Source organism: Aplidium turbinatum, chromosome 9 (genome assembly GCF_918807975.1).
Source record: "Aplidium turbinatum chromosome 9, kaAplTurb1.1, whole genome shotgun sequence".
In the NCBI taxonomy this organism is placed as follows: Eukaryota; Metazoa; Chordata; class Ascidiacea; order Aplousobranchia; family Polyclinidae; genus Aplidium; species Aplidium turbinatum.
The window spans coordinates 19,276,992-19,304,979 of NC_137480.1; the positions used below are offsets into that span (position 1 = coordinate 19,276,992).

At 38.0% G+C, this 27,988-nt stretch overlaps 1 protein-coding gene across 1 annotated transcript; it reads right to left on the reverse strand.

Annotated features, from left to right (window-relative positions):
* Window positions 1-75: 75 nt before the first annotated feature.
* Window positions 76-27,988, reverse strand: LOC145777024 (extended synaptotagmin-2-like). Its single transcript, XM_082588292.1, has 26 exons — window positions 27,847-27,988; window positions 27,383-27,488; window positions 26,682-26,791; window positions 26,362-26,420; window positions 24,312-24,401; window positions 23,700-23,801; window positions 23,127-23,281; window positions 22,591-22,747; window positions 22,044-22,220; window positions 21,771-21,873; window positions 19,769-19,783; window positions 16,616-16,778; window positions 12,526-12,574; window positions 12,012-12,101; window positions 11,368-11,448; window positions 11,001-11,078; window positions 10,467-10,553; window positions 7,587-7,739; window positions 6,477-6,582; window positions 5,676-5,780; window positions 5,010-5,036; window positions 3,396-3,501; window positions 2,914-3,033; window positions 2,487-2,618; window positions 2,082-2,237; window positions 76-1,272 (listed from the first exon to the last, which is right to left on the reverse strand). The coding sequence occupies exons 1-26, from the start codon at window positions 27,911-27,913 to the stop codon at window positions 1,242-1,244; spliced, it is 2,625 nt and encodes an 874-aa protein (XP_082444418.1). The 5' UTR covers window positions 27,914-27,988; the 3' UTR covers window positions 76-1,241.

A 27,988-nucleotide genomic window follows, 5' to 3' on the forward strand; every position in this document is an offset into this window, starting at 1 on the left:
TGTTTTACAGCAAACAAAATAAGCGATGTATTAAAGAAATCATTTTACATTGATCAAGTGTTGACACGGCGCAATAACAAAGTGCATTCGTTTCGCAGTTCAGCTCATGACTTTTGCATCGCGCAGAGTGAGAGTCCGCGCTGCATGCAGTTGAGTGAAAAGACCTTAGAGGTCGACACAAACTACAATTTCATTTTTATCATGACAGTACAAGAATAGCAATATCTAATGAAATTGACAGCTACCTAGGCAACAAAATCCGTCATTTTTCCATTGATTCAACGTCTACAGACGTTAAATAAATGTAAAATTGACGGATTTTGTTGTTTGCGCAAAATCAAAAAAAAACAACAGAGGCAAATAGCGTGGGTGTAACAAAAACAAGCACTAAACGTAATGGTTTCTTTCATCACCATCGCAAAACTAAACACATTGTGACAACATAGTTACTGTTAGTAGCGCATACTATAACACGGGTTACTTTTAGCAATGGTTATGCTTGCACCGAAAAGAAGTGTAAAAACGTCAAAATTTTACCTATGTCCGCAAAGAAACACAAAATTATGTTGTTTGACCAGAAGTTCTGATGTTAGCGGATTTCAAACAGACAACTTGCATCAGGGAGATCTATTTTCGGTAACTGATAGAGTTCTTTACAACTTTAAGTTGAATTTTTCAAGATGGGAAGATGCCATTCATTCACCATCTGGTGCTAATTAACTGGCATACGCCTTTAAGTGATGTAAACTACAAATACCATATATTTTACATTGAACTATGTGCTTGAAACAATGTAAAGTATTTGGCGGAAATATAATCGGGGTGTGCGCTTGAGCAACGCACGTTAAGGACTGCTCTCCATTCAGCGGCATCTAATGGATGGAATAATTCCCTGGCAACAAGACTTCAACAATCGGAAACTTCACTCTGTCAATCTCGGTGACCGGGCCTGCGTCAGTGATTCAAAGCCTCTACAAGTATGCGAAACTGCCAGGATTAAGCTCTGCAAGAAGCTTTCCCAGTCCGAGGATAAAGATTCAATCAATCAATCAATCAATTAATGTGATAAAAAAAAAACACTCCGAAACAAAGATACCTCGTAGGAGCTAGAAAGTTATATTACTTTGATTATGAAAACATGCAAAGCAAGGCAGTAACCACAAACTTAATTCGCTTCTTCACGCAATGAAGACAATCATAATGTTGGTAGAAGTGCAGTGACCAAGGTGCTAAATTAGCATTTATGTTCCGTCAGGTAGCGTCAAAGGGTACCTGAAATAACACGATATAAAATCAGAGTATGGCTCTTTCGAAAAAACGTTAAAAAAACTGACTGATACCTTTTGTTGTGACGAACAAAACAGAACTAAAACATTTGAAATATATCGAGTGGAATTCGTTGCTAATTCTTTCTAGTGGGACACATTTGCACAAATGAACGGTGTTCCGTTGTGCCCCACTAGTCTTGATTGCTGAAACTATTCTAAGTGAGGTTACAAACAATTTTGTGATCCAATAAAAATGTCCAACAATCCATGTGAGGAAATAATTTTTAAAAACTTGAGATTATTCAACAGGTTAGCAGTAAAAATCCAATTTGATGAATACTGTAGTTTCATTTTTTCTTCCAAATGGTTGTTACATAATGCGTACCACACGGTTTATTTCACGTTTTTCAAACTTAAATGTAAAACTAATCTTAATCAATAGCCTATACAGCAATTAATAATAATAAATCCTGATGTAGGCTACAGTACAACAAACAGGAAAAATAATAATAACCAGCAACATGTGGCAACTTTCAAGAATTTAAAAATCCTACTGCCACATAAAAATTTGTTCTTTACTAAACTCTATCATACCTGCGATTCACTAATAAAAAAGTAAAGCCAGCTCCCAGGTAATTTTTATCATGGCACACATATGTATTACCAACCCTCAAAGGGTTAACAAAAACCAACAAAACGCAACTTCCATTTCATTGTGACAAAACCAAAACACTTAAAGCTAAAAGTGCAGTTTGGGAGCTGGTCTTACAACAATCGGATTATTACTTCACAACTTCCCATTATGCAACGTACCACTGAGTTACAGGTTGGGAGAGATCCATTTGTGACATGTCGATAACGACCTGGCCCATCAAAACCTTTTCCGAAGATAAGAAGCCTGTCTGGTTCTTCACTGTAACATGCAGCTTTTTTCGGGCGACTTCTTTCGCTGATGCATCAAATTCCAATCTGGACAAAGCATCATGAGTTGCCACCACGCAAACATTCAAAATACACAGTGAGTTTCATTTTTCATTGGCACAATAAACTGACTTCTCATAAACGAATTGATTGAACAGAATTTTAGACAAAGTGATACTGGCACAAGCCAAACAGCAAAATCCGTAATTTTTTACATTGACTCAACGTCTGTAGGTGCAATGTAAAAATGACGGATTTTGCTGTCGGGGAATAGCCTTATTTATGTAAATAACTGACTTTTGATCGAAGACCGGGTTAAGATTATTCTTAACAACTCTTGTTTTCTTTCGTTGGCTTTTGTTCGGTTCAATATAAACCCGAACATAAGGATCAGACGTGGAGTTGTCCTCGTCGCAAATGATCAGGTTTCTGAAAAAAAAAGATTACTTGGAAATTTCGGAATAAATTCTAAGCATTCTCGTTTCAACGTTTAATACAGGGAAGGCCACGTCATGCAATTTAGCATTGAAGCTTACACCTACACATCAGGATATTTTCTTTGGCACTGCAGGGTTAAGTCCTACGACGGCCGTTTAGAATGGAGCATGCAATTCTGCAGACTAGACTTCAACTACGTGCATTTTGGCGAAATTTGCCTTAACAGCCAAGGCTGTTTTTCGCTAAATTTACGTCAAACAAACCCTACATTTCCTTTTGTTCTTACTCTGCTTTAATGACTAGCACCAACAAACTGTGCTGACGGTATCTCAGAGTTATGTTGATTCGTCCAAGTCCGTAGTCTTCCTTTTTCTTGTCATCACCATTAGCTCTGTTGTTGTTCAACCTGTTCAATGGGTAAATGAATAAAACTTCTCTCAGATCAGGAAGACAAAGCAAAATAAAGAGAAAACGAAAAAATTGGAATTTACAGCTGAAATATTTAAATGTAAAGTGGTGTTTTAGATATTTTGACCGAAAAATTATTGAATTTAGTAGCGTCGTGCCGATGGTGATGTATTTGGCCACTATCGATCATCAAACAAACTAACTCAAATCTTTGCAAGTTCTTAATCCATTACAACAAACAAGACCATACTCAGTAGGGCCAAAATGAAGATAATATATATATATTAAAAAATCTATATCAACCGCAAGGTCACATCCAGATTTCCTACAACCTTTTGTGATGTCATCCAGCAGACCTACTTAGCATTAAGACGTTTCCTCAAGTCATCCACCGCGCCGATGTTTGATATCTCCGAGGCTGAGCTCGCTGACCGATCGATCCGACGACTTATCTCTGGAGATGCTTCTGTGAGATCACAGAACAGACATAAGAATGAAGCAAAAAAGCGCGTTTTGTGGTATTCTTCGATGAGTTTGACCTCTAGTGTCATTGAAGAGTGTTTACAAGAGTACGACATGATGTTTATGCGTTGGCACGAATGCCGACAATTTGCTTGGCCAACGGTTGATGATTTTATACAAACAGTTAGAAGTGTATTTTGAGTTGACAAATGACAATCCATGTTATTGCAACAAGCTGGGAATTATTTCCAAAAACATTTCGAAAGTCTTGCATTGCTGAGAGAACAGGAAATTGTACATGCTGCAATATAAGAACATGCTTTTGCAGTGATTGCCGAATAGAGGTCACTAGTTCTTGTCATTTTAACTACGACGGCTGATATAAGAAAATGAACGTGACATGAAATTACATTCACCAGAGGACATCAATTTGTACGGTAACTTAAAACACATCAACGGTTGGATATACCAGCAAAGGATTATTCTCCGAAAATTCGAGGACTATTTTTTCTTACGCGCTAACAGCAATCCATTGATTAGAATCGTGGATTTGTCATTTACCGATGAATTAGACGCAAACTGTTTTTCAGTTAAATAAACAGACAATATTAGTTTAACAGCTTGAAAAATCTCCTGCTGGTGCATCCAACCCTAAAATAATAATAATCTGGCAACACTGATTGCGGGATTCACGTGCCGCTCAGCGCAATTACTGGAATCGCAAAACTGTGAACGAAATATCACTTTATGAATACAAGCGATGTCACAACGTGTTGACTTTAGATTTTTGCAGTGGTCATTTTTACTTTGATTCAACGTGTGAAGACATTGAACTAATATAAAAGGACAAATTTTACCAGCTGGTAAAATGAAACTGTTGACGTCGGCATTTCAAATCGCTTCAACAATGACAACAATGAACACTGTAGCCGGGGAGACATTGTCATTAATAGCAATCCCTTATTTTGAAAACATGCATCAATATTGCGTTAATGCATCGTTTTATAACGTTAGACAAACCACCACACTGAAGCCTTTTCACGAATTACAGCATACCATGCTTATGGCGGAGCATTTTACCAACGTAAAATGAACATGCAAATGATAAAAAGAAACCGCAGCAGATTTAGTAATTATCACACCTTTCTCGCGCGTTTTACACCCCAGGTAGTAAAACCCGTCGTTATCACAAGGTGTTGACGGGTTTTACTGGCTGGGATATTGACATTCAAAAGTAACCAAGCACTTTGTTTTAGAAACTGATGCAAATGACAGATGAACATGGTAACTGGACTTGCCCATCCAGCAAATCAGTCCTTTCATACCGTGATCCAAACGTCTGCTGATGTTGAATCAATGTAAAAAAAAGACCGATTTTTCTAGCCGGGAGAAGGGCTGCTCAAAAAAAGAAAGCATTTTGCATTGAATTAACATCATCAAACATCATGAATGGATTTCTTTTCCTGAGTGTAAATGCAATTAGCAACGAAGCAGCGTGGAAGCCAGGCTTACCGTAGAATGCTTGTAAGGTTTTATCGACTGCGCAGAATGGAAATGCATATTAATCGTGACCCGCTTACACTCAACAAAATTATCTTCAAACTGTTGTAAAAGTAAAACGCAATTACGTTGAATCTCATGAACATAAAGAACTTCAGAAGCAGGCATAAAAAAGGTTATATTTTTACACCATGTAGTTAAATAAACGATGATATGAATAAATGTGGCACATTGAAGTTGAGTAGGCTATGATGAAACAGTAAGGTAACGCAGTTTTAGTGGGGAAGGGTATTTGTGTAATCATTTAGTTCCAGCACTCTATGGAAAAATGGCAGCATGCAGTATAGGAGAGATGTAGGGCATCTCAACGACATCTTCCTGAATTCACACTTTACCAGGTTGTTAGCTAGCAGATGCATTAAACACTTCGCTTTACACCGCAAATACGGCATTGCTCCCCGGGCCACATCAGATTAATGAAGCAAAATCTAGTAACGGCATTACATTGGCATCACCCTGCGACGAAACTTGGCTTTGAGTACTCATATTGCCATGTAAACCACAGAATACGAGTACGTATGTCGTATAATGCAAGACAAACCACAAACATGGGGTACTGTAGCATATGGGGCAGTATTTTGTGTTGGTATTCACCTTTTGTAGCATGTCATGACTTACCGAAATTCAAAGAACTCATTGAAGAGTTGTGTACACTGGGATTGTCGCCTTCCGACAGGGGGCTGCTACTAGAGACAGGTTTTGGTGACAATTTTCCGCTAGAATCTGTCGCATAAATAATGTAAAAAATGTCAGCTTAGCCAAGTGGGACGTCAATCCAGTTTATTATTAGCCAGTGGAGTAAGCAGGGAGGCATTGGGCCATATTCACATACTCAGTAATTTAATCAACAATCAATAAAAAATCAACTCAAACGTTTTCGACACGTACGTGTGTCCTCATCAGGAATTCTGCAATATACATAAAGTGAAAATTGCAAGAAAATTCTGAATATGCACTATAACTGTAACGACACTCCAGACTCAAAAGCACAAACTGAACAAGTGATACAAGAACGATTACAAGTAAATTATACGGCGGGAAACAGATCACACGAGGTGTAAAATATAGGCATGTGACAAACAATTGAGAAAAATCCTGTTTAAAATTCTGCTCCTTGAGAAAATCCTGCGTACGCCACTGCTCTTCGCCATATTATTGTTGAAAGAAAATGCATAATTTTACACAAGCAGCAGTCTCACACAACAAAACAAACATTTCGTGTCATAAGAACGCAACAGCGACACAAACAATATGGCGGAAAGACCACGGCAGATTTATGTACTTCATGTAATTTTACGTGTTTATACGTATATCCAATGTATTTCACAACACTGATACTACAAACACTCGTTGTGACACAACAACCAAGTGTTGCGAGTTTTATTCAAATAGTCGACATAAAAGGGCAAGCAGTCTTACTTGAACCTCGGTCCTTGTTATTGCGCGGAATAGTGGAGGGTGGGGTAATTACAAAAGATACGTTGTTGCTTCGAGATGGCGAAGTTGGAGTCTTCAGCTTCAGTATCTGCAAGGGAAGACGTTGAAACTAGACGTTGTACGGTTTGGAAATGGCGACTTGCTTTATCATGTCAGTGTAATCCACTGTTACAATGACTTAGTACATGGCGTGGCCTACGCGTATGTGGACATATAGATCCTCTGGTAAGGACGTCAATTTAAACTGCAATAAATCAAACTGCAGACAAACTTTGCAGAAGCGGATATTGTTGATAAAACTACATGCAATATTGCAATGCTATAGGTTTTATAATAATCATTCGATAAATCATCGATGATTAGACAAGTACGTTACATAAACGTACAACAGCGTTACAGTTTGCAGCATCTTGCTGGCATCCATGTAATAACAGTTGGGAAAAGGTTGAAAATTTATGATCAATTAGTTGAAGTTTTAAACTCAAATCAACCAATACATTAAAGAGTAATCAAATGAACTTTTAAAGGGTAGGCTATGTTAGACTAAATATAAGGTTATCAGCCAGTTATAAATGGTGCATGTCCAATATATTTATCTTATGCATACTAATCAAAAGCCACTACCCACTCAGCAATCAGTGCTATTTGCTTTGATTCAACGTCTACAGACGGTTCGCTAATTGGTCTTTCAGTCTCCGGCGAATTCTATTCAACTGATAGTTCACGACTAGATAGACTGGTATCTATAAAGAAAGTGCTAATGCATTCTGAAGGCATTGCACGTTGATGCTGATTTACCTAATTACGAGTGGATGCTAATTCAACAACGTGCCATACAGTTAGGCACTAAAATCAGTCCTTTTTAAATTGAATCAACGTCGACGGATAAATGTAAAAGGACGGGTCTTGCTACGTGAAGCAGTGAGCAATACAATGATCACCAGCAATCGACATAGTCGTAGATTGCGAAGGCAAAATAAAATGGTCCATTGTAAATTTTATCTGACGGACAATCGGGAAGCGAAGTCAACCTAATGTAAAGCTTTCGTTGGTCTCCAACAGAGAAACCTTTTAAATAATGGCGATACTCACTCGAAGAGACATTCGGATGTTTAACTCTGAGTTGGGTCCGGAATTTTGGAGGTGAAACGGTCGCTCTATCGTCATGTCGTTCGCGCTCAGAAGACGCTCCGTTGGGTACTTGAGATAGCCAAGACCTCCCAGGTTGGAATCCGAATCGTCAAGCTACAAATTATTGATTTGTTAACATGGGAAAATATGATGTCATAATGAAAGTACAGTATTACAAAGCACTATTATAAAAAATGCTTCAACAAAACCAGGCCTGAAACTACAACTTGAAAAGCAGGCACCGTTCAAGTGGCCTGCGTATGTATCGCTATTCCCATACCAATGTCACGGTATTTGACTTTCAATAGAATGAACGCCAAGGTTAACATACAACTAGCAATCAAAAGCTTTACAATACATTGGAGTTATTATATGCACTACTATCTTCAATACTGTTTTTTTTTTTCAAACAAATGATTGAGCTAAAATAGTAGAAAAATTAGTAGAGATAGCGGTCGATCACAGACCAAGAGAAGCCACAATGAAACAAATCAAGCAAGAAGTCTCTACCTGTGTAGTTGATCTTCATAGATACTTTATGCATAAATGGTATGGTTTCGCGTATTAGTAATACGGTTACAATATTTGCGGAAAACATCAGCTACCTTATTCGTTTGCAACTGGACCAAAAAGCTATTTCGTTTGATATCGCACCTTTTTTGAAAATCCATTGGAGGTTATTATTCAACTATTTTGTTTTCAATTCGCATACTTGCAAACAACAAAAGTCCAATAGCGTAAAACCTACTCTTTGTTAAAATTTAAACCCACCATTCTTACAAAATTATAAACTGGGTGTTTTTTTTTTGGAGAAACTCAGTAAGAAAGTAAATTTAGTGGGCGACGCTGTAGAGAACACCACATCTGGCAAGTTGAAAATGTACAAAGGTTACAAAGCCCAGCATCCCGTACCGTGCCAGCATATCAATCCGTACGTCCACAAAGGTTTAACCAATGTAAAAAAAGGGCTGGTTTGTTGGGTGGGAAATGGTCCAAATGGAGTAAAGTTTACTTTTCCGAAATTGACTTCACGGTAAAAGCAGAGTTACATCGAAGCGTACTGTTGTAAATCTCACAAAGAAAGTGCTAAAGTATGAAAAAGAGAGAAAATGCACTATTGTACAACATAAATGACAACAAAAAACGTCTACATGATGGACAAGTAATTTGACTACGCAATGCAAGGCACCAATCCATCCAAGACCGGCTTGTAATAACTTAATGCGAAAAGATATTCGTAGCCACAAAAATTTGATGATAGAAAACAAAATACCACCAATTACGCAGTGACAATGAAATGTCAAATACCCATGCAACACTGCTTGTAAAATACATTTATTCATGGCTAGTCCAGCGGTTTATAATCATGTGAAAACAACGTTAACAATTTTTGGATGCAACTCCCCTGAAGAATAGAAATTTTTCATAGTAAAAAAACAATTACAAATATGTTATTTTAACGTTTATCTAATGTTACCTTCCGTTACTCAAACACAAAAACATATGTTTTCCTTCAAGCAGATGAGCCAACAGAAAACAAAGACAACCAACAATCAAACATGTAATAAAAATCACCAGCACTCTCAGGAGAATGTTAGTAATCTATTGTACCATAATCGGCGCTATGTTGCCTGCAACCACATTTACGACCTTGTCGACTGCTCGCTGTTTTATCCTAGAACGAGTCCTGCTCAGATAGCGGAGAAGATGAGATTTTTGCTTGTCTTTGATCTGGCGATCAAGGGTTGAAAAATAAAAACAATCTTTCACCCACTTCCGGCCAACAAGTGTTCAAACTAATGTAGCTTTCGTTTTCTCATTTACTCGTAGTATCCGTCATACTCTATTGAACACATCTTAGACAGTTTATAGTTTTATACAAATAAATCAAACATAATCCAAAGCAAAAACACAGCAAATACGGCCTGATATTGAAAGCAATGCGGACAAAATCCGTTTTCTACATTGGCCAACATCTCCGGCGGAGAATTTGTTTTGAAGTGGTTGACTATAATCGCAGCTCATCATTCGGGATTCCTGCTTTCCAACACATTTCTGCAGGAACCGATTTCCTTCCCATCTGTTACCCCTGTACTTCCAATCATGATAGATCGAGCAACATTACTATACCGGGTTTTTGGGCGAATGAAAGTCACCTAGTTGCCCTATAGGTCGGATTAACAGGACTAGATCTAGAAGTCTCGTTGGTTTGATTTCATTATGTTAGTGCTGTAGTGAAGATTAGTAAATCATAGACATAAGGATTGCGCATGTAACGTCACCAGAGTTAACAGTAACCTTATCTGTGTACTTAAAGATGTGCATTAGTTAGTTGATGTGATTTACCAACTCAGCTCTGTGTTATAAAAACATGCGTGTGGAAAAAGGCATGCTTTCGTCAAGTGATCAAATTGCAATTCCGAAGTTGCGGATTTAAGTCGACTTTTATCATTAAATACATCAAACATAGTTCTTGTCATTTAACAGACAAAGCAAGACGTTAAACGTTTCTAAAGACAACCAACGTGCTGACGAGAGTCGATTGTAATATCCAAACCATGACGACCTTTTATTTAGAGATCCAAACATACGGTACCACAGAAGGGTGGACAATAAAAATATACACTAAGTTTAACGAAATCGACGGAGAAATTCCTGTGATAATGGGTCGTATAATATCTTCGCTTGACCAGAGAAAGGGGTGGATTTTCTTTGGCTCTTCTTCAAATAATAGCAAAATCATTTTCAGACAAAGTCAAGAAAATAGTGAAAATGTGACTGCAAGTTTGCATTTTTAGGTAAGGGAAATTTTTTTCTAGACAGAGTTAACAAGCTACCTACTTCAAACGTGATCTCATCCAGGCGAGGGTTAGGAAGCAATACACGAAAGTTCTCCTCCCATACAGGATTGTTGGTGTGGGATATGATCTGTAGAGGAAAATCCAATTTATTGTGTTCAATTTTTAACAACCCGACAACAGTGGTGGATTTAAAGGGAGGGGATTGGGGGCTATCGCATCCTCCATTAAAACACAACAAAGTAACTTTATTTAGTGTATTTCTGACAGTAGCCTCACAGTGTGGTGTCGATTCTGAATAGGTATGTCAAAAAACGTTTTTTAAGTCGTTGTTTTTTTAATCGCTTGTTTTCGTTTTTGATGCTATTTCCAAACTAGGTTGGACTAATGTTGACCTTACACATCATTGTGTTTTTTTGAAAGTGCCCCCTCCCCCTTAAGCTACTTTCTGAATCCGCCCCTGCTTAACAAATGCTTTGGCATAAAACAACAAACTATTCAAACATTCTGCATACTGCACTTGGTAAAAATATCTCAAAACGAAGCAGATGCAAATAACTAGCAAATTATACACTACCTTGGTCTTCATGGGATCTTTGTTTGGCGCATGAATCTTTAAAACCGGACTCGGATCTAGAGATTCTTCCTCATTGTCCTAAGAATTATCCAACAAATAAACACGAAAATATAATGTTTTTCGGGTGTTACTGATAGTCATATAAATCTTATTATTCATGGCAATCATGTCTGAGTAAAGGATCTGAAAATCAACCTTTGAATTCCTATACCATTGACGACACCATTAAATAATTGATAGCACAAAAAGCAGGCAAATACAAACCAACAATCCAGTTGGTAAATAAGTCATTTTAAACGTTGATTCAACGTTTGTTGACGTTGAACCAACGTGAAAAAGAATGATGCACTGGCTGGGAAATACGTACGGGAAGATGTTGTGCACTGTCAACATAGATGTTCAAGAATGAGGAATAAGCGATTCCGCTGGATGGTTTGATCTTCAATGCCTGCCAACAACACGACAAAACAAAGTTGTTCAACGGTTTCGCCACATTGATACAACGTAAAACAGGCGAAACCAGAGATTGCCTCGGGCTAAGAGGATTACAGAGCTACACGATTCTGCGCACGTACGGATGGATGTTGTAACTAAATATTTACCGCGAGTGTCCATCTACGCCACGGATTACTGAATTTTAGGCAAGGTGGCGATTCTACATCCTCAGCAAATCAGACCCTTTACATTGATTAAACGTCTTCAGATGTTTGATCAATGCAAAAGGATCGATTTTCCTTGCTGGATAACCACACGTCGAATCAGCCCGGACAGCAAAATCTGTCACTTTCAGATGTCTGCAAACGTTGAATCGATGTAATCATGGCGAATTTTGCTGTCTGGGAGAATAGTAAAATCCATTGATGCGAGATAACAAACCAAAATATTATAAAGGGTAAAGTAATTTGGATTTTAAGACAACGTGGCTAACACAGCATTTAAACGTTTTAGCTGTCGCAATTTGACGACAACATGCATTGGAAAGGTTTGTCAATCAGAACGATGCACAAATACCTGATCCAGGTCGTCAGGGTCACTGGAAAGGTCAAACCACTCCAGGCGAACGTGCAGCACCCCAGTGCTGACTTCCGACAACTGAATTTCCTGCACATGATACAAGTAAAGGACTTAACAGATATAATTGAAAGTCACATAAGATTTTACATAAGTTCAGAGGATAAACATCTTGCTTTTAAAATCAATACTTCAAATGGCAGTGGCTGTGAATTCCATGACCACAGTTTTAAACGTATCTATTTGACATATCTGCAGCTACAAAACAAAAATAAACAGAATTTTATCCATTTGAGACCAGTTAAAATTTTTGAAAAAAATTTAAATTAATCGAGAAAAAACTCTGTTAACTGCCTGATGACTTATCCATTTCATTCTATATCACACCAAGCACACAAATAATAACTTCTCTCAATCATCACCATGAGCTAGTTGAATATGGTAATTACGAATATTATAGTGAAATCTTTTCTTAACGTAATCAATGCAAATGTACATTGTACAGTTCTCTCACCTCATCAACAACACCTTGCTCGAATACAGTTCTAACCGGTAATTTGGCACTGAAAACGATAAAAAATTTGAAAATAGTTTTACATACGAATTTCTAGTCTTTACAAACTGGCACAATACTTTTGACAATTTTAAACGATAGATCTCTTAATGGCCAAAACAAGACATATTTTGAAGGCAATTTTATATTAGTGCCGCATTGCGATTTCTGGAAAAAGGGTCGACTCATTGCCACCAAATACAATTTATGGGTCTTTCAATACCGGGTCTGCTACTATTCGGTGAGTCCGATTCGGTGAGTTCCTAACCTCTAACCCAGTGGTTCCCAACCGGGGTGCCGCGGCACCCTGGGGTGCCAATTGCAATGCTCAAGGGTGCCGCGAGATATTGCAATAGTGCGGCCCATTCTTTATTTTAACTTTAACTCGTTAAGTGCGGAATTTATTTATTTCTAACCCAGTTTCAGTGCGTATTAAGTTTCGCGCCTCGTAGTTATTCCCGGCTCCTTTCTGGATAGTCGCTTAGTGGGGAAGTCGCTGGGCTGGCGGTAAGCCTTCGTTTTCTCGCCCAGGAAAAACAGCGTGAAAGAAATTTTGATTCGTTGCTGTTCTTTCCATCAAAACGAAACGCATCATTATTGCCAGGTTTCATGATTTTATTTTGCGTTTCACGCGCACAAAGTCAAATTGCAGTGATGGATTATTGGATTGTGTGATCCAGCACGATTATAAAATTGCACGATTGTTTGCGAATCATTGTAAAACGGTGGTTGGGTCAAGGTCAATTGAAGGATTTGTATCGTTAGCAAAAAGGCAAAATAGTGATATTCTTACAACAGTCACACTGTTTTCTCCATCGCGAAGTTCTTGTCGGAAAAACATTAGATTCAGACCTAAAAAAGTGTTAAACAAAGTTGTCAAAATGGTCAACTACATCAAAAGTAGACCACTTAAATCACGTCTATTTGCCCAGCTTTGTAAGGAAATGGGAGCAAACTATGCTAATCTTCTGTTGCATATCGTCGGAAGTAAGATGGTTGTCGCAAGGAAAAGCATTGTCACGAGTAGCCTACGCTATATGAGTTTCTTGGCTGTCGAGTGTAGCAAGACTTAGTGGTACGGTACTGATGAGCCAAGCCTCATGGGCGAAACAATTGTCTATCGCTGAGTTCTTGCTACACTCGACTGCCGAGAAACACATGTTTTTGGGAAAAGTCTTGATGGCTAGTGTGGAGGCTACACCGGTATGGTTAGCGAAACACAATGCTCGCTGTTCTATAGTGAGTAGTCAGGTAGTGCTGACGCCAGGAAGGTCGCTCCTTCTCAACTAGGCTTTATAAGTTGAAGGATGAAAGAATCTCTTTTTTCAGCCTTGACAAGCAAAAGAAATTTTGTGAATTGCTTTGCGATTAAAAATTGGGTCTCCAAATTAGCGTATTTAGTAGATATCTTCAACCATTTAAATAACGTGAATGTGAAAATGCAGGGCAAAATGAACCTCTCTTAACTTCAACCGATAAAATGAAAGCACTGAAAGAAAAACTGCAAATGTGGTCCTTAAAAGTGGAGAACGAAAACTTTGACATGCTTTCACCATTAATAACTCAGTACCTAAAATCATTGAAAGAAAAAATTTAAAAATATTTTTCCAGCTTGTCTATGGAAAATTACGCATGGGTGAGAAAGCCATTTTTATTGCACTCTCATATTGTTTTGAATCAGAAGAAGAATTCATTGACATTCGTAACGATGGAAATTTTAAGCTTATGCACAAACAGATGCCTCTCGACGATTTCTGGATAAAAATTCAAAATGAATATCCTTGTGTTGGAAAGAAAGCTATTGTGCTTTTGCTGCAGTTTACCACGTCATACCTAGCCTATATGTGAAAGTGGATTTTTCGTATAAACGAACATAAAAACTAAAAAACGAGAACAACTGCTTATAGTCAAGGAAGAAATGCGGGTGGCTTTATTCAATAGTGCCCTCAGATATTAAGGGACTTTCTGCAAGAAGTCAAGCCCAAATTTCACACTTACTTTTGAATAAATACATTTATTTACGCGCGCTATACTGTAGAACTGATTCTGTGTTATTTCATACAGTTATTTGAAACATAGGCGCCGACTTTTCAAAAAACCTTGGGGGGGGCGAGAAAGGTGATGACGTCATAACCATATTACTCAATTAAAATAGTCTTTGTTTAAGCTTACTGTCTTGTCTATATTGACACCTAGGTCGCAAACCGAATTTATTAGAGCCGCTGCTTGAAACGATTCAAAGTTTTACGCATGCAGTACGCCTTATCGTAAACATTTTGATATTGTTAGCTCATAATTGGAACAGTTGGAAAACAAGCCGATTCATTTCCTTTTCGTGCGAGTGAATAACAACAATCAAGACATTGAAGTTATCGAAATAAAACGCAAAAAATCATGATTTCAAGCAGAGTGGAAACCCGCTATCGGTTTTATTTACCTCCTTTCGCTCGTTCTGCTAATTACTTACCTTCAAAGCGTTAACAACGGCGAACTGTTTTCTCTTCTGTTTTTTTTATCGTATGTCTTAATAGTCTATTATTGAATACCGGTAGTGCAGTTCTCTCATAGTTGTTGATGTATATGAAAATATATACATCAATACAGTGCTTATTGAAGCAAAACACGGATGACAGTTTTGAAAAATGCATTTTTTCTTTAAGCTGTATTCACGTAATTGTTCGTTGTGTCGTAGTTTCAACTCGATAAAGTTGGCTAACATCGATTTCATGTTTGAAGTCACAGAAAATCTCACGGACGTTAGGATAACTCGTGAAATAAGAATGAACATTCAACCTCGCATTCGCTTTTTCGCTACCACGCATTTTGACTTTAAAGTTGCTCCTCACGCGCGGGAAGATAAGCACTGTGACTGTGAGCATTGAGCATGCACAATTTGCGCATCTCAGTAGTAATTCAAGTTTCAGAGAAAGCCATGCGATCAGCTGCTGTTTTGCGGGCAAGAGCAACGTAGGCTGTTTTTCGCTTTTGGCATTCTTTTGTCCGTTTAAAATAAATGATGTAAATCTACTTCGCCAAGTATTTTATCTTTGAAACACCACTTGTAATAGCCATTTTTGTTGCCCCTCAACCATAAATTTACGGGGGGCGCCGCCCCCCGGAAGTCGGCGCGTATGATTTAAAATACAGAAACCTCGTAAAGTTGATCCAGTTTTGCCAGGGTGCCGCAAACTATTTATCCATGGACTTCTAAATAGTAGTATCTGGACTGGAAACGCAGTGACCAACATGTGGCCAAACAGTTGGTACAACAGTGGGCCAACAACCAAGTAACTAACCCTGTTGGCCCACTGTTGGCCAACTGTTGTACCAACTGTTTGGCCACATGTTGGTCACTGCGTTTCCAGTCCAGATACTACTATTTAGAAGTCCATGATTTATCTCTTTGATAGGGTGCCGCAAGGTCAAAAAGGTTGGGAACCACTACTCTAACCCCTAACCCTAACTCCTAACCCCTAACCCTAAAACGCCAATGATAATTAGGCTACGGTACCCGATAATTTAAAAAAAAAAATTGAAAAAATTACCGAATAGAGATTGGACTCACTGAAACGGGCCATTCCGTTCAATACCGAAGCGAAATAAAAAAGTCCTTTGGCAATCGCAGACCATGGGTAAATATTTTATAAATACGCCCACTATTCCTCACCCGGACAGCCACGTTAAGTTTGACATGATCAATTGAAAAGTGAATGCAATCCAGATGCCAAATAATCAAGCCTTGGAAAGTTAAATGTGAGTGAATAGAACTCAAATCATGTGTGCATAATCTTGCTTAAACCTCAGTTACAATACAACTTGACACTTGGTCACTCATGCGTGAAAACACTAAATCACAAGTGAAAATTTTTCAAGGGATGGACTTGTGACAAGATTCGCAGAACTTTGTAATTTCAAATTTCTTGTAACCAGGGTCCAAAACTACCAGAGCCATCGTTGATAAAAAGGAACAGACGGTCTACTAGTTTAAACTGAATATGCAAAAATTTGGGTTGTAAGATACACAACTTATTTGCAGAAACTTTATTCTTACCATCCGAGATAATCAGCTTTATTCAGCGCTCCATCATCGTCATATAACGTAAATTCTACGTTTGTTGATTGCACTTCGCTTATGAGAGCGTCGAACGATTCATTCCAAACGGGATTGAGGGAATGTTGGATGATTTTCGTCCTGAACGAGTTTTGGTGGCCAACTGATGAAATACGAAGCAAAATTTAGCGGACAGCGGTGCATCAAAAAGTCATTCGGCAATTGAAGGATAACCTTAACCGGTGATAGGTTTTGTTAACAACATAACTTCCATAATAGACATTAATAAAGGAGGATGCAAACTCACAACATTGTTTGCCACAATATCGCCGACTTAATGGACGAAGAAACAGCAAAAACAAACAGCGGTGGTTAGAATCTCGGAGTGTGCGCTTGAGCAATGCATTTCAAGGATAGCTTTTCATTCAGCTGCGCCTAATGGATGGAGTAACTCACATACAACAACACTTCAAGAACAAGTGGCAACGTTTCCCTGTTAAACTAGGCCTGCAACGTCAATGGTTTAAAGCCTCTGCAAGTATGCGAAACTGCCATGATTAAGCGTGCAAAAACGTCTCTCAGTCCGAAGATAAAGATTTCCACGATCAATCAACACGCATGTTGTTTATTTTTGTGTTTCAACGCAGTATATATACTGTTAATTATGATGATATCATGCAGAATGATAACACGGCGGCATACATTAAAGGCATGCCTTCTTTACCTGTTTGTAACTGGGAACTTTTTTCGGTGGCCTACTGCTAAATTATTTAATGCCTTATTTGTGATACTTTGAACTGAAGCATAAAAACCAGTATACCTTGCTCGGAAGCAAGAAATCAGTAATTATTATTATAGTCACAACTCACAACAATCAAAAACGTTCTTAGTCGCAACAGAGTAATCGTTCAAAAACAAAATATCATTTTCACACGTGCATGCCATTTTTACGTCACAGCAATTAAAATCATAATATGACAAGTTCATTGGGCTTCCTGCCTTGTGCAATCACTGTGGTTATGAAAAAGTGACCGAGAAAGCAAATTAACCGTTTAATCAATGTGAAAAACGGTTGATTTGTTGTCTGGGGAGAAACATGGGAAGTCTAAGAAACGCCACAGCAGTCATGATTGACATGGCCATTGCCAGATCCAGCCAGAAAATTAGTCCTATTTACATTGATTCAACGTCGGTACAAGTTGAATCAACGTAAAAAAGAATCGATTTGCTGGCTGGGAAATCTGTCTTCATATCACAATGAGCAGCACTTTCTTATTCGGTTCAAATTTCTCGAATATTGAAGCGACAATGAAGGCTGAAAAGTTATCTCCAGGAAAAAATTATCTTATAACGCAAGCACGGTTGCAATGTCTTGTTTCATTTTTCAGCATCACTTGTATGAGTAAGGTCAGATAAAGCTCACAACAAAGATCACCACCACTATAATCTCATTTATAATTTGAGCAAATGATCTAAAATCATAAAAAGCACCACAATGAAAAAAATAAAAAGGCAGATTCCAACGCCATCAGAAGTCAGATTCGAAGGCGTTGAATCAAAAAGGTTAGCTGGTTTACGCCTGTAGCTACTTCTGATAAGAAGCGATAACTTATCATGAGCCGAACGCACAGTCACAAACACTAGATCATGCATGTTGCAAAAACAGCCGTGCATTGTGGAACAACAAAAGCTTTGCAGGGAACCATATGACCGAGCAAATGCATTTCCCAGCCTCGTGAGCAAACGTTGAATCATTGCAATAAAAAGACTGATATGCGAGCAGGGTAAGCACACGCAATATCCCAGCCATCAAATCCGTTGGTTTGATGTCAGAAGCAAAGTGGGTGGATGAATTGAATAGCCACAAAAGCAATCGATTACGAACCAGAATGCGTAACACCCGACCTTTGAATTATGGTTTTGTTTTGCTTACAACTAATTTCCAGATAAAAGTTCACATGAGAGTTTTTCAAAATTATTCTTCGTCAGGCCTGCCTGACATATTTGCATTTTAAACGTCGTAGCTCAACGTCACTTGAATTTCAAACGTAAAGCAAATAAGGCAAAGTCGACGACTTGAAAGTGTATGGTTGATGCGCTCACACGTATCGCTCTGCAATCATAATACTCAAACAGCAAATAAACCATTTTTTGCATTGATTCAACGTATTTGCATCCTTTATGACATAAAGCTGTGTGTACTTCAACGCAGAACTTTCCCTAAACATCAAACCAACCGTTTATGACATTGATTCAACGTATTTGCTGTCTGCGTCATAGTAACCGTAAAGACACAATATAATCATTCTTAGAATTTCTTTCGCTAATGTTGAACTATAGACTACGGTATTGTAGCAAGTGAGCTAAGAAGGTGGTGTTGAAATAATGTTTTTGTTTGCTCACGGTCTTTCACGTGACACTCTACAACAGCTGAGGTCTTTCACCACTTTTGTGCCATTGTTGTAATTACGACGATGTTATCCAAGTATCGCCCGGGCTTATTTACACTGCTTTATGTAAAAGCAATTGATGCCACTTTGAAAGTCTTTAACTTCTTTAGCCTACACTCAGCCAACAAAATCCGTCCTTTTTAAATTAATTCAACGTCTGGAGACGGTGAAACAATGTAAAAAGAACGGGTTTTGATGGCTTGGTAGTCGAACTAAAGGTTATTACTGGTGGCAGGAGTGGAGCAACAACCAGACCGACCGTCGGGAAACTAAACTGCACTAAATGATCAACTTTTTGAAGAACTGATAGCTTCAGACAGAACGTAATTTCTTTAAGAGACTGGTAGTGCTTGGGTATCTCTGATGGGAAGTCTAGCCTCAGAACACAAGGATGAAAGATCTGCTGCTAAACTGGAAACTAAGTTCATGTTTGCAGTTACGTTGGCAACACCCCAAAACGGCGGTGGCAAAGACAACAGCCTTGCGCGTACCCGACGAATGCTCATCAGGCCACGTTTATAAATGCAACGGCATTGCGACTGCGAGCAATGAACATCACTGGATGGAAAAGCATGCTAACTGATAATGAGAAACAAAACGACTCAACCATGCGATACGAACAGTCACCCTTCCAAAAAATACAGTTTTTTAATGACAACAAAACAATGAAACAAAGCGTCATTATACCATCACATGTCCTCACCTCGAATGTGAACGCCTGCAACAAACAGTTAAAAACACAAATGCATTCAAAAAGTGGCCGAGGAAAAGCAGGGCAAACCTTAAAAATGCAACAACGTTAAAACACGCCACAAAATGTCATATTTTCTTATATGACATGTCACCGCTTGCGATTGCAGCAATATAACAGCAAAATCTGTCATTTTTACATTGATCTAACGTCTGCAGACGTTGAATTAATGTAAAAATTACGAATTATGCTATCTAGGATTAACGTCATCACCAAGGGCTGGACTGGCCTGACCGGCGGCCAAGCTACACGTTTTACTAGAATGTTAATTCGGTCCAGGAAACTCAACATTTTAGCAGTCATTTGTCCATACTACTAGCGTTGTAACGTTGTGAGCGAAAAACGTTAAGTTGTAAATATTTGATGTTGAGAGAAGGTATCTGCCACGACAGATAGCATCGTTCACGTGGCTGTTTTACTTCAATCAAACTTATAATTTGGAAACAGCAGACGTATAAGATTTAAAATAATCTGTTTCACAAACGTGAAAATGATACTTTAAACTGCATTGTGCTAAGTTTCGAGACCAATAGCAATGTCATGTTTTTACCTGCACTTTGCAGGTAGGCTACCTTTCAGTAGAGACAATAGCCAGTGGGCTAAGACGAATTTAAATGCATCTCCTTCTAATTTTCCGCGCAAATATAATTTTCTACAAAATAGTTTGATAGTCTTTGGTGCACAGAGCCAGCCCTTTGACATAAGTTGAAAGAAACCCAAAACAGCTAGGTAAGCAAACGTACGTTATGAACAATGTGCAAAACATAACTAATGTTATGTAATAGTTAGTACAGTATTAGAAGTAAATAAAAATTTAAGTTAGAAATTGTGCACCAGTGAAGAGCAAAGTGGGACAGAATAGCATTTTCAGTGAGGTAGCTAGCATTTACAAGCTGGATGGCAATGCGCAATGAAAATTTAACCAGTTCTTACAAAAAGTTTTATTTTCACCTCACGTAGACCATTGGGCGGATTGTTCTCACCAAACGCTTAGTTTATCTGACGTGTGGCCTATACAGTGGTTGGGACTGGATAAAACCAGTCCAAGCCAAATTCGACATATTATGTAACTCGCAGTGGCTTGGCTTTTCATTTGCATTTTTTCGGTTTTTGGACTAGCATGCAATGGTTTAATTTAAACATTTTGACTTTGTGGTAACATCACCGGAGATGCTTGCAAACCACTTCACCGTTCACTGTGTCACATTTTCTTCTTCGTTATCAAAGCAATGCTTTAAAAAGAGATCGCATAATCTTTGGCAATCGATTACACATGCGATGAAACATGAAATGACATGTTTCATTGACATGCTCGCATCGAAACCCTTAGAAATATAACAAAGTTAATATTCCGAGGTGATAGTTAAACAGAGGAGAACGCACCTCAAGCTCGATTTAATGTGTCGAAGTCAAAGCAGTTTGTGGCTTCAAACAAACTTACTTATCTTTCTTTTATAAAGTTTCATTTTACCCTCAACAAAATACATAATAAAGAAACCGAGAAAGTATTGCCATTGGTTGTGAATGTGATCAGTATAAGAGGGGCCAACTAGAGATGTTTGATTGAATTGACAAGTTAAATAAATGGCTGATATCTCTCGTTGGTATTGAAAAATTGGTAAAGGGTATACTGCACCGTGACTAATAAAAACAACAATAACAATGTGTCTTTTTAATATAGCACGCTATGCATCGCAGATATGCGTTGCTCTAAGCGCGACTTACAAAGGCGATAATTATTATCTGTCGCTGATATTAAATAATTTCAACAACACAAAACGCTAGTGAATTAATGTGCAATCGATAATAATGCTACACTTCCACACGGGAAGTAACGACGTTATGTTAGTTGTGGAAATTGCACAATAAAACCTTTTACACACCACAAACCCCAAGTAAGAAAGCAGCTTCATGCTTACAAATATGAAATCAGAATTATAAGAACAAACTTTACCTTTGACATCAACATAAGGGTCGCTACCACCACCAAACCCAAACACTCGGTTATCTTTCTCTTCAAGTTTTTTTGCGTCGAGAACGTGAATGCGTAAAAGGCCCTGCAAGTAGACAGCAAATGTGTAGTCTGCGTCGTAGCATTACCCAGACAGCAAAAATCCGTCATTTTTACATTGATTCAACGTCTGCGGACGTTGAATCAATGTAAAAATGACGGATTTTGCTGTCTCGGTAGGAACTCTGTTCGACCAATTACGTAGGTGGCTCTTACCTTTGGCAAGGGAAACCGCAGCAGACTAATATCTACATCCGGACACAGTTTCACAATGTACTTCTCGGGCAAGACAAACATGGCGCCAACGCTGTCAGATATCGCTCCTCGTAAGATGACGTCGATGCCAGGTAGATCGAACAGGTTGGCGAGGTGGGTGAGGTCGAAGTCGATTACCTGAAAAAATCCAAGAAAAGCGCTGCATTGGATCTTCACGGGTTGCAATCAGGGCCGGATTTAGCTGATGGGGGGCCCGGGGCACTTTTAGATCAGGGACCCCCGTGCAAAAAAATTTTTTGCGTCGCCTTTACGTCTACAGTAGCATTAATCCAGCACTGCACCGCACAGCATTTTGCAGAAACTTCAAAGGCTGAAAGAAAAAAAAAGTAACAACACAAAATTACATTTTTTTCCACGTCGGGGGCCCTTCAAAAGAGGAGCCCGGGGCACCTGCACCCCCGCAAATCCGGGCCTGGTTGCAATAACAGCGCAATCTGTTATCTGAAACGTCATACCTGATACAAACGACGCCGCTAAGTCAACTCACCGGGTCCTTGACGAAAGCAACCGACACAGCACCAACGAGTGGCATCTTTTCAAGAAGAGGGCGCATTTCAACACGGAGTAGGCCGCGCAATTGCAAGTTGCGTATTCCGGCTTTAAGGCGGTTGATGCCAATTGAGATGTTACATTCGCTGTGATATCTGCAATTGAGAAATTATAAAACAACAGTACAGTAAAGTTATTGTCAATCCTTCTGACATACAAATTTTTGGTTGAACGCACACTCGCACAGTGTTTATCCATCGTACCTGGGTATATATTTGTGAGGTTCTAATTGCGCTACTTGAGCAAAGCTAGCTTTTTGTTTGTCGAATAAAGGCAAACACTTTACGTATGACGCAAAGATAGACGTCAAAAAAACTTTCGGTTTATTCTTCGGTACAGTTTTCATGTAAAGCATGCGTCACAGTACCATGTGGTACTATACACAGTTCAAGAGAATGGTTGAGATTAACCGTCAAGCAAATACACAAAACACACATCACTATCCGTTTGCAGTTTATGTTGAAGTGTTCTTACACGATCTGCATATCCATGACTATCTCATTCCGTCGGGTGAGAGTGCCGCCGTAGACTTTAACTCCAGAGACGCGAGGCGCTATATCTCCGAGGTTGACGTCAGTAAAGGTAAACCCAGACAACAATGAAGACGATCGCTGAATCGATTTTTCAACCTTCACACAGTCACAAAAGCAATGCGATGAATGCACAATTCTATATTGTTACCTCAGACAGGGTCTCTTATTACAAGGGTTGGTTATTACAAGTTACACTTCATATTTAAATTACGACAAAGCCAATTGTATTATTTCATAAACTGGAAACAATTTCAGTGGATACAAAAGCTAGACATGAGAGTTATTAAAATACGACGTCATCAGTCATAACATCGGCCAATATGTGAGATACTGTACACAACACGCCCATGGTAAACCCTCGTTGGTTAAATAATAAAATTATTACAATGGCTTACGCTGCTGGATCAACTAGTTCAAATTTAATGTGCTAGTGCAGTAGTATATGCTGTATCTTCGGAAGAAACAGCATGTTACCTTGTTGTCAGAAATCAGTGCCAGTGTTGCAATAACTTACCTGATCGGTGAGCAAGTCCTTGACATAATCTCCGACATAAGGCCACATTTGCTGAAGTATTTTATTCAGCCATTCAGCTTTCTCAACGTCAGGATAATACATCTGGCATAAACATTTTGTTCAATGGTCAATACAAATGCCTAACAAAAACCGAATTTTTTAGCTGCTTTAAGAGTTCCCCAAAGAATCGTGTTTTCGAACATCAAGAATGGCTTCAGCAACAGTGTAGCTCAGACAAAATATATTTTCTTTAGACACTAAAGTACTTAAAAGTTGTCTTTCAATGCAAAAAAGACTTCATGACAAAGTATGCGTATGGTGCAAAGTGAACAATGAAACCAGTCGCCTTCAGCAGGAAACCATGTACAAGTTCATACCGTATTCAAATTACTTCTTCCTCATATAACTACAAGCTACGATGCACTTTAAGTATCAAAAGAGGCCATTTTCTTGCTTTGTTAACCACTTCCCCAAAAAAACACCAATTACGAAGATTTTTTTGACATAAATACAGGGTACATGAAACATAATATGACAACTCTGGCAACCTTGCAGCTAAAGGTCCCAGTCAAACAGTTGCGTGTAAACAAAAATCAAAAGTACGTCACCAACCCAGGAAGGAACGAGCTTTCCGCTCAGCTGATAGACTTCCTTCACACTTTCGATAAACTTTTTCGGATCGCTGCCGGTCTTTTTCGCCACCTGTAGAACAAGACGTTACATAAGACATTGGGTTGTTTCGATAACTACAAACCCAAGTGATTGATCTTTCGACCCCATATCAAACAATGTTATATAAAACATTTCAAACCCTTTTTAGAACTCGAACTCTTTCGAAATCTTTGGTGCAGATTTCTAATTTCTCTGGCTTTGACACTTGATGTAATCAGTGGTGTGTATATTTTGATCTGGTAAGACGACAGCAACAACGCTTCAAAGGCATTGTTTCCCAGGAATGGCCCGTTTCGGTGAGTCCGATTCGGTGAGTCCGATTCGGTGAGTCCAATTCGGTGAGTCCGATTCCCTATTCGGTGATTTTTTTAATTTTTTTTTAAATACTACGGTACGGTACTACCGTAGCCTAATTATCATTGCCGTTTTAGGAGTTAGGAACTCACCGAATCGGACTCACCGAATAGTAGCAGACCCTTGCTTCCCAATAAAGACTAAAAGCAGGAAACGTAATTCAATAAATAAAACTCAATCAATAATGAAATCAAGTTTTGTTTATTAATTGCCTCAGGATTTGAAATACAATACTTCCAAGTGACGTCAAAACATTGCAAGGCATAATGTGATGGTCATTTTAGAACCAAGTATTGGAACGAAAAGACGACGAAAGTTAAAACAATTGATTGGTGGGATGGCAAATATATCAAATATACTGACAAAAAAGTTCAAAATGCAGTGAGAAATCTTTGAGATAAATCGTATTTTTGAAGCAGTGTCATTTGACAAGTTGTTATTATTTTCAGTTTTTCTAAAAGAATATTTTTCCAATACAGTTGAAACTCTTCTACAGTGATCTTTAGATCTCGTGGCGTTTTCATTTCAAATACCGGTTTCTTACGTACAGTTACCATGATACAATATTCACAAACAAACGATATGTCCAGTCCACAGTATAATTTCCTACTTAAATATATCAACTTTCGCGGAATGGCCCGTTTCGGTGAGTCCGATCCCTTAACGGAGGATTTTTTTAATTTTTTTTTTAAATCATCGGGTACCGTAGCCTAATTATCATTGCCGTTTTAGGGTTAGGGGTTAGAGGTTAGGAACTCACCGAATCGGACTCACCGAATAGTAGCAGACCCCAACTTTCGTCACAATAAAACACAGTGTTGGTTGTTTAACTTGCAGTTAAAATGAGAACTGAACAATAGGATATGGTGATAAATTGAGCTTGAAGAAGGTAAACTGGTGAATGGTTTAACCAACTGAGTACATATCTAGCCTTGAAATAACTTGTTGTTTTGTATTTTTGGGAAGTTTTCATTGATTGTAGAGGAGAATAAAGTTTCTGTAACTCGTAATCCATAGAATAGACCACCAACTTGATATGGATAAGTTATAAGAAACAGCATCTTCCTATTTGGTTTAAAACGAAACCTTTCTCCAAAGCCGACACTTTATCCATGATGTCAAATAAAAAAAAATCCACACAAGTGACCGACAAAAGAAACAAATTATTATTTCTTCTTTCAAATTTTTTGATCTTCACAAAAGTTATACATACTCATTGACATTCTAACATCATGCTGCAATGCTGAAGTACCGCCAAACTAGAATCACTTTTCCATGAAAACACAAGTTATAATAATGCAGTGCACTTAACCTTCCCCAGTGGAATTTAGCACCCTTACCCCTTATAGACACTGTCAAAACAAAACTTCTAAAAATATGATAGGGCATACTTTAAGATTAAGCGATTATTCAAAAACTACTTTTTTAACTTCAATTTCTCCCTGCACCGTATATAACAAACTGTGCTCATTTGCTTCATGTCAATGCCATGAAGAATTATTTGCAAAGACAATTATTCCTTATCAGCAAGTTTTGAACAGAATATTACAATATAATATAGTGAGTACCCAGACAGAAAATCAGTCGTTTTTTACATTAATTCCACGTCTGCAGATGTAATTAGTGATGCATTTACCTCGGCAGCAGCTTCTTTTTTTCTGGCTCTCTGCACAACAAAAACAGAAACACAAACACCTGGAATAAAAATGACAAATTTTCAAAGCAACCAAACATATGCGCACTTCAGCATGATCCAAAAACTATATTTTAATAGACAATATATAATATATACAATATACATTTTCAATAAAAAAAAACACTTTGCATGGAAAGAAAAATAGTCGCATTTTAAAAACGAAAATACGTTAACTTTCAGCATGTCAATGTTTTGAAACATGTGGCATGTGAGAAAAAGTACCTTTAAGTAGATATGTGAGAAAAAGTAAGTATTCATACCACAAAAGAGCCACAATAAACTGAATCCAAAGTAGCCCATGCACCAAATAATTGTGGCAATTCCAAACTTAGCACCTCCAACTTTAATCATATCCTTGGTGTTTGCAAACCTGAGATTAAGTTATATATACAAGAATAATATTTAAAATTGTATAACCAGATTGATAAGTAATTGCAATTTATTGCTATAAAAATTTAAGTAAATTCAATTGTAAAAACCAAAGTTATTGTAATGAAGTATAAGGCCAATACTTCAATACTACCACTCGGCTGCATAGCCGAGCGATTAAAGCCCTAGTTCGACACCGCTCAACAGCATGTGGCTATGTCCAATGGAATCACTTATCATAACTCGTCACAATTTTAATATAGTAAACAATTACAAAGTAAACTTGAAACACAGTGTAATTAATTTTAAATATAAAAATGTTTACAATCAGACTTTTTGTTGCAAGGAATAGTTTCTATCGGATTTTTTAAGTCAGATAGATTTAGGGGCGTTGGACACCAGTAGGCTACATATATAGTTCTATAGCTTTAATTTTTCTTGCATTGTAAAAATCAGAGATAGTGAGTAAAAGAACCCAATATCTATTCCAACCAACAGCCTGCTTCTATTTTTCAGTGAGGTACTCAAACAGTATATTTAAAACAAAGAAAAAAAAATGCTTGCATTTAGTAAACGACCAACTGTACTGCACCTTGAACGCAAGACATTTTGAACTGCAGAGGCCATAGAGTCAGATGTCTTTGCAGTTTTCATACCAGGCTGTAAATTGTTGTCCATTTTGTTGTTAGTAGTTCCATCTAAACATAAACAGTAGCCTAATATAATACACCGTATTTAACTAAACTCATTCCACGGTAAAGAAATCCTATATACTCAACATCATGGTCAGTTGGAGTATAAAAGCTGCCCTAAACTTGATCCGCACAGACTTAAATAATTTTTAATATGCATTGTACTATTTAAAATGGCATGCTTTTTCTTTATATCAAGACTCTGCAATCTTGAGTTCCGATATATTTAAATCATAAAATATAGCCTAACTATAAAGCACAATGAATCTGCTTAATGGGTGACAACTTTACATTTCTTAGTAGATGTTTCCCTTTTTGAGAAGTGCTCTGAAAAAAATTGTCACCAAATACAGAGTAAACTTACCTGAATTGGTAGTTGTACCCTCTTCTTCCAATTCAGAATTGGTGTTCATATTCGCATTTTCTGACATAACCAGACATCAGCAACTTCGTTACCGTACTTAATGTTGTTCACAAGTGTATGATAGGTTAACTTGTAATTAAAC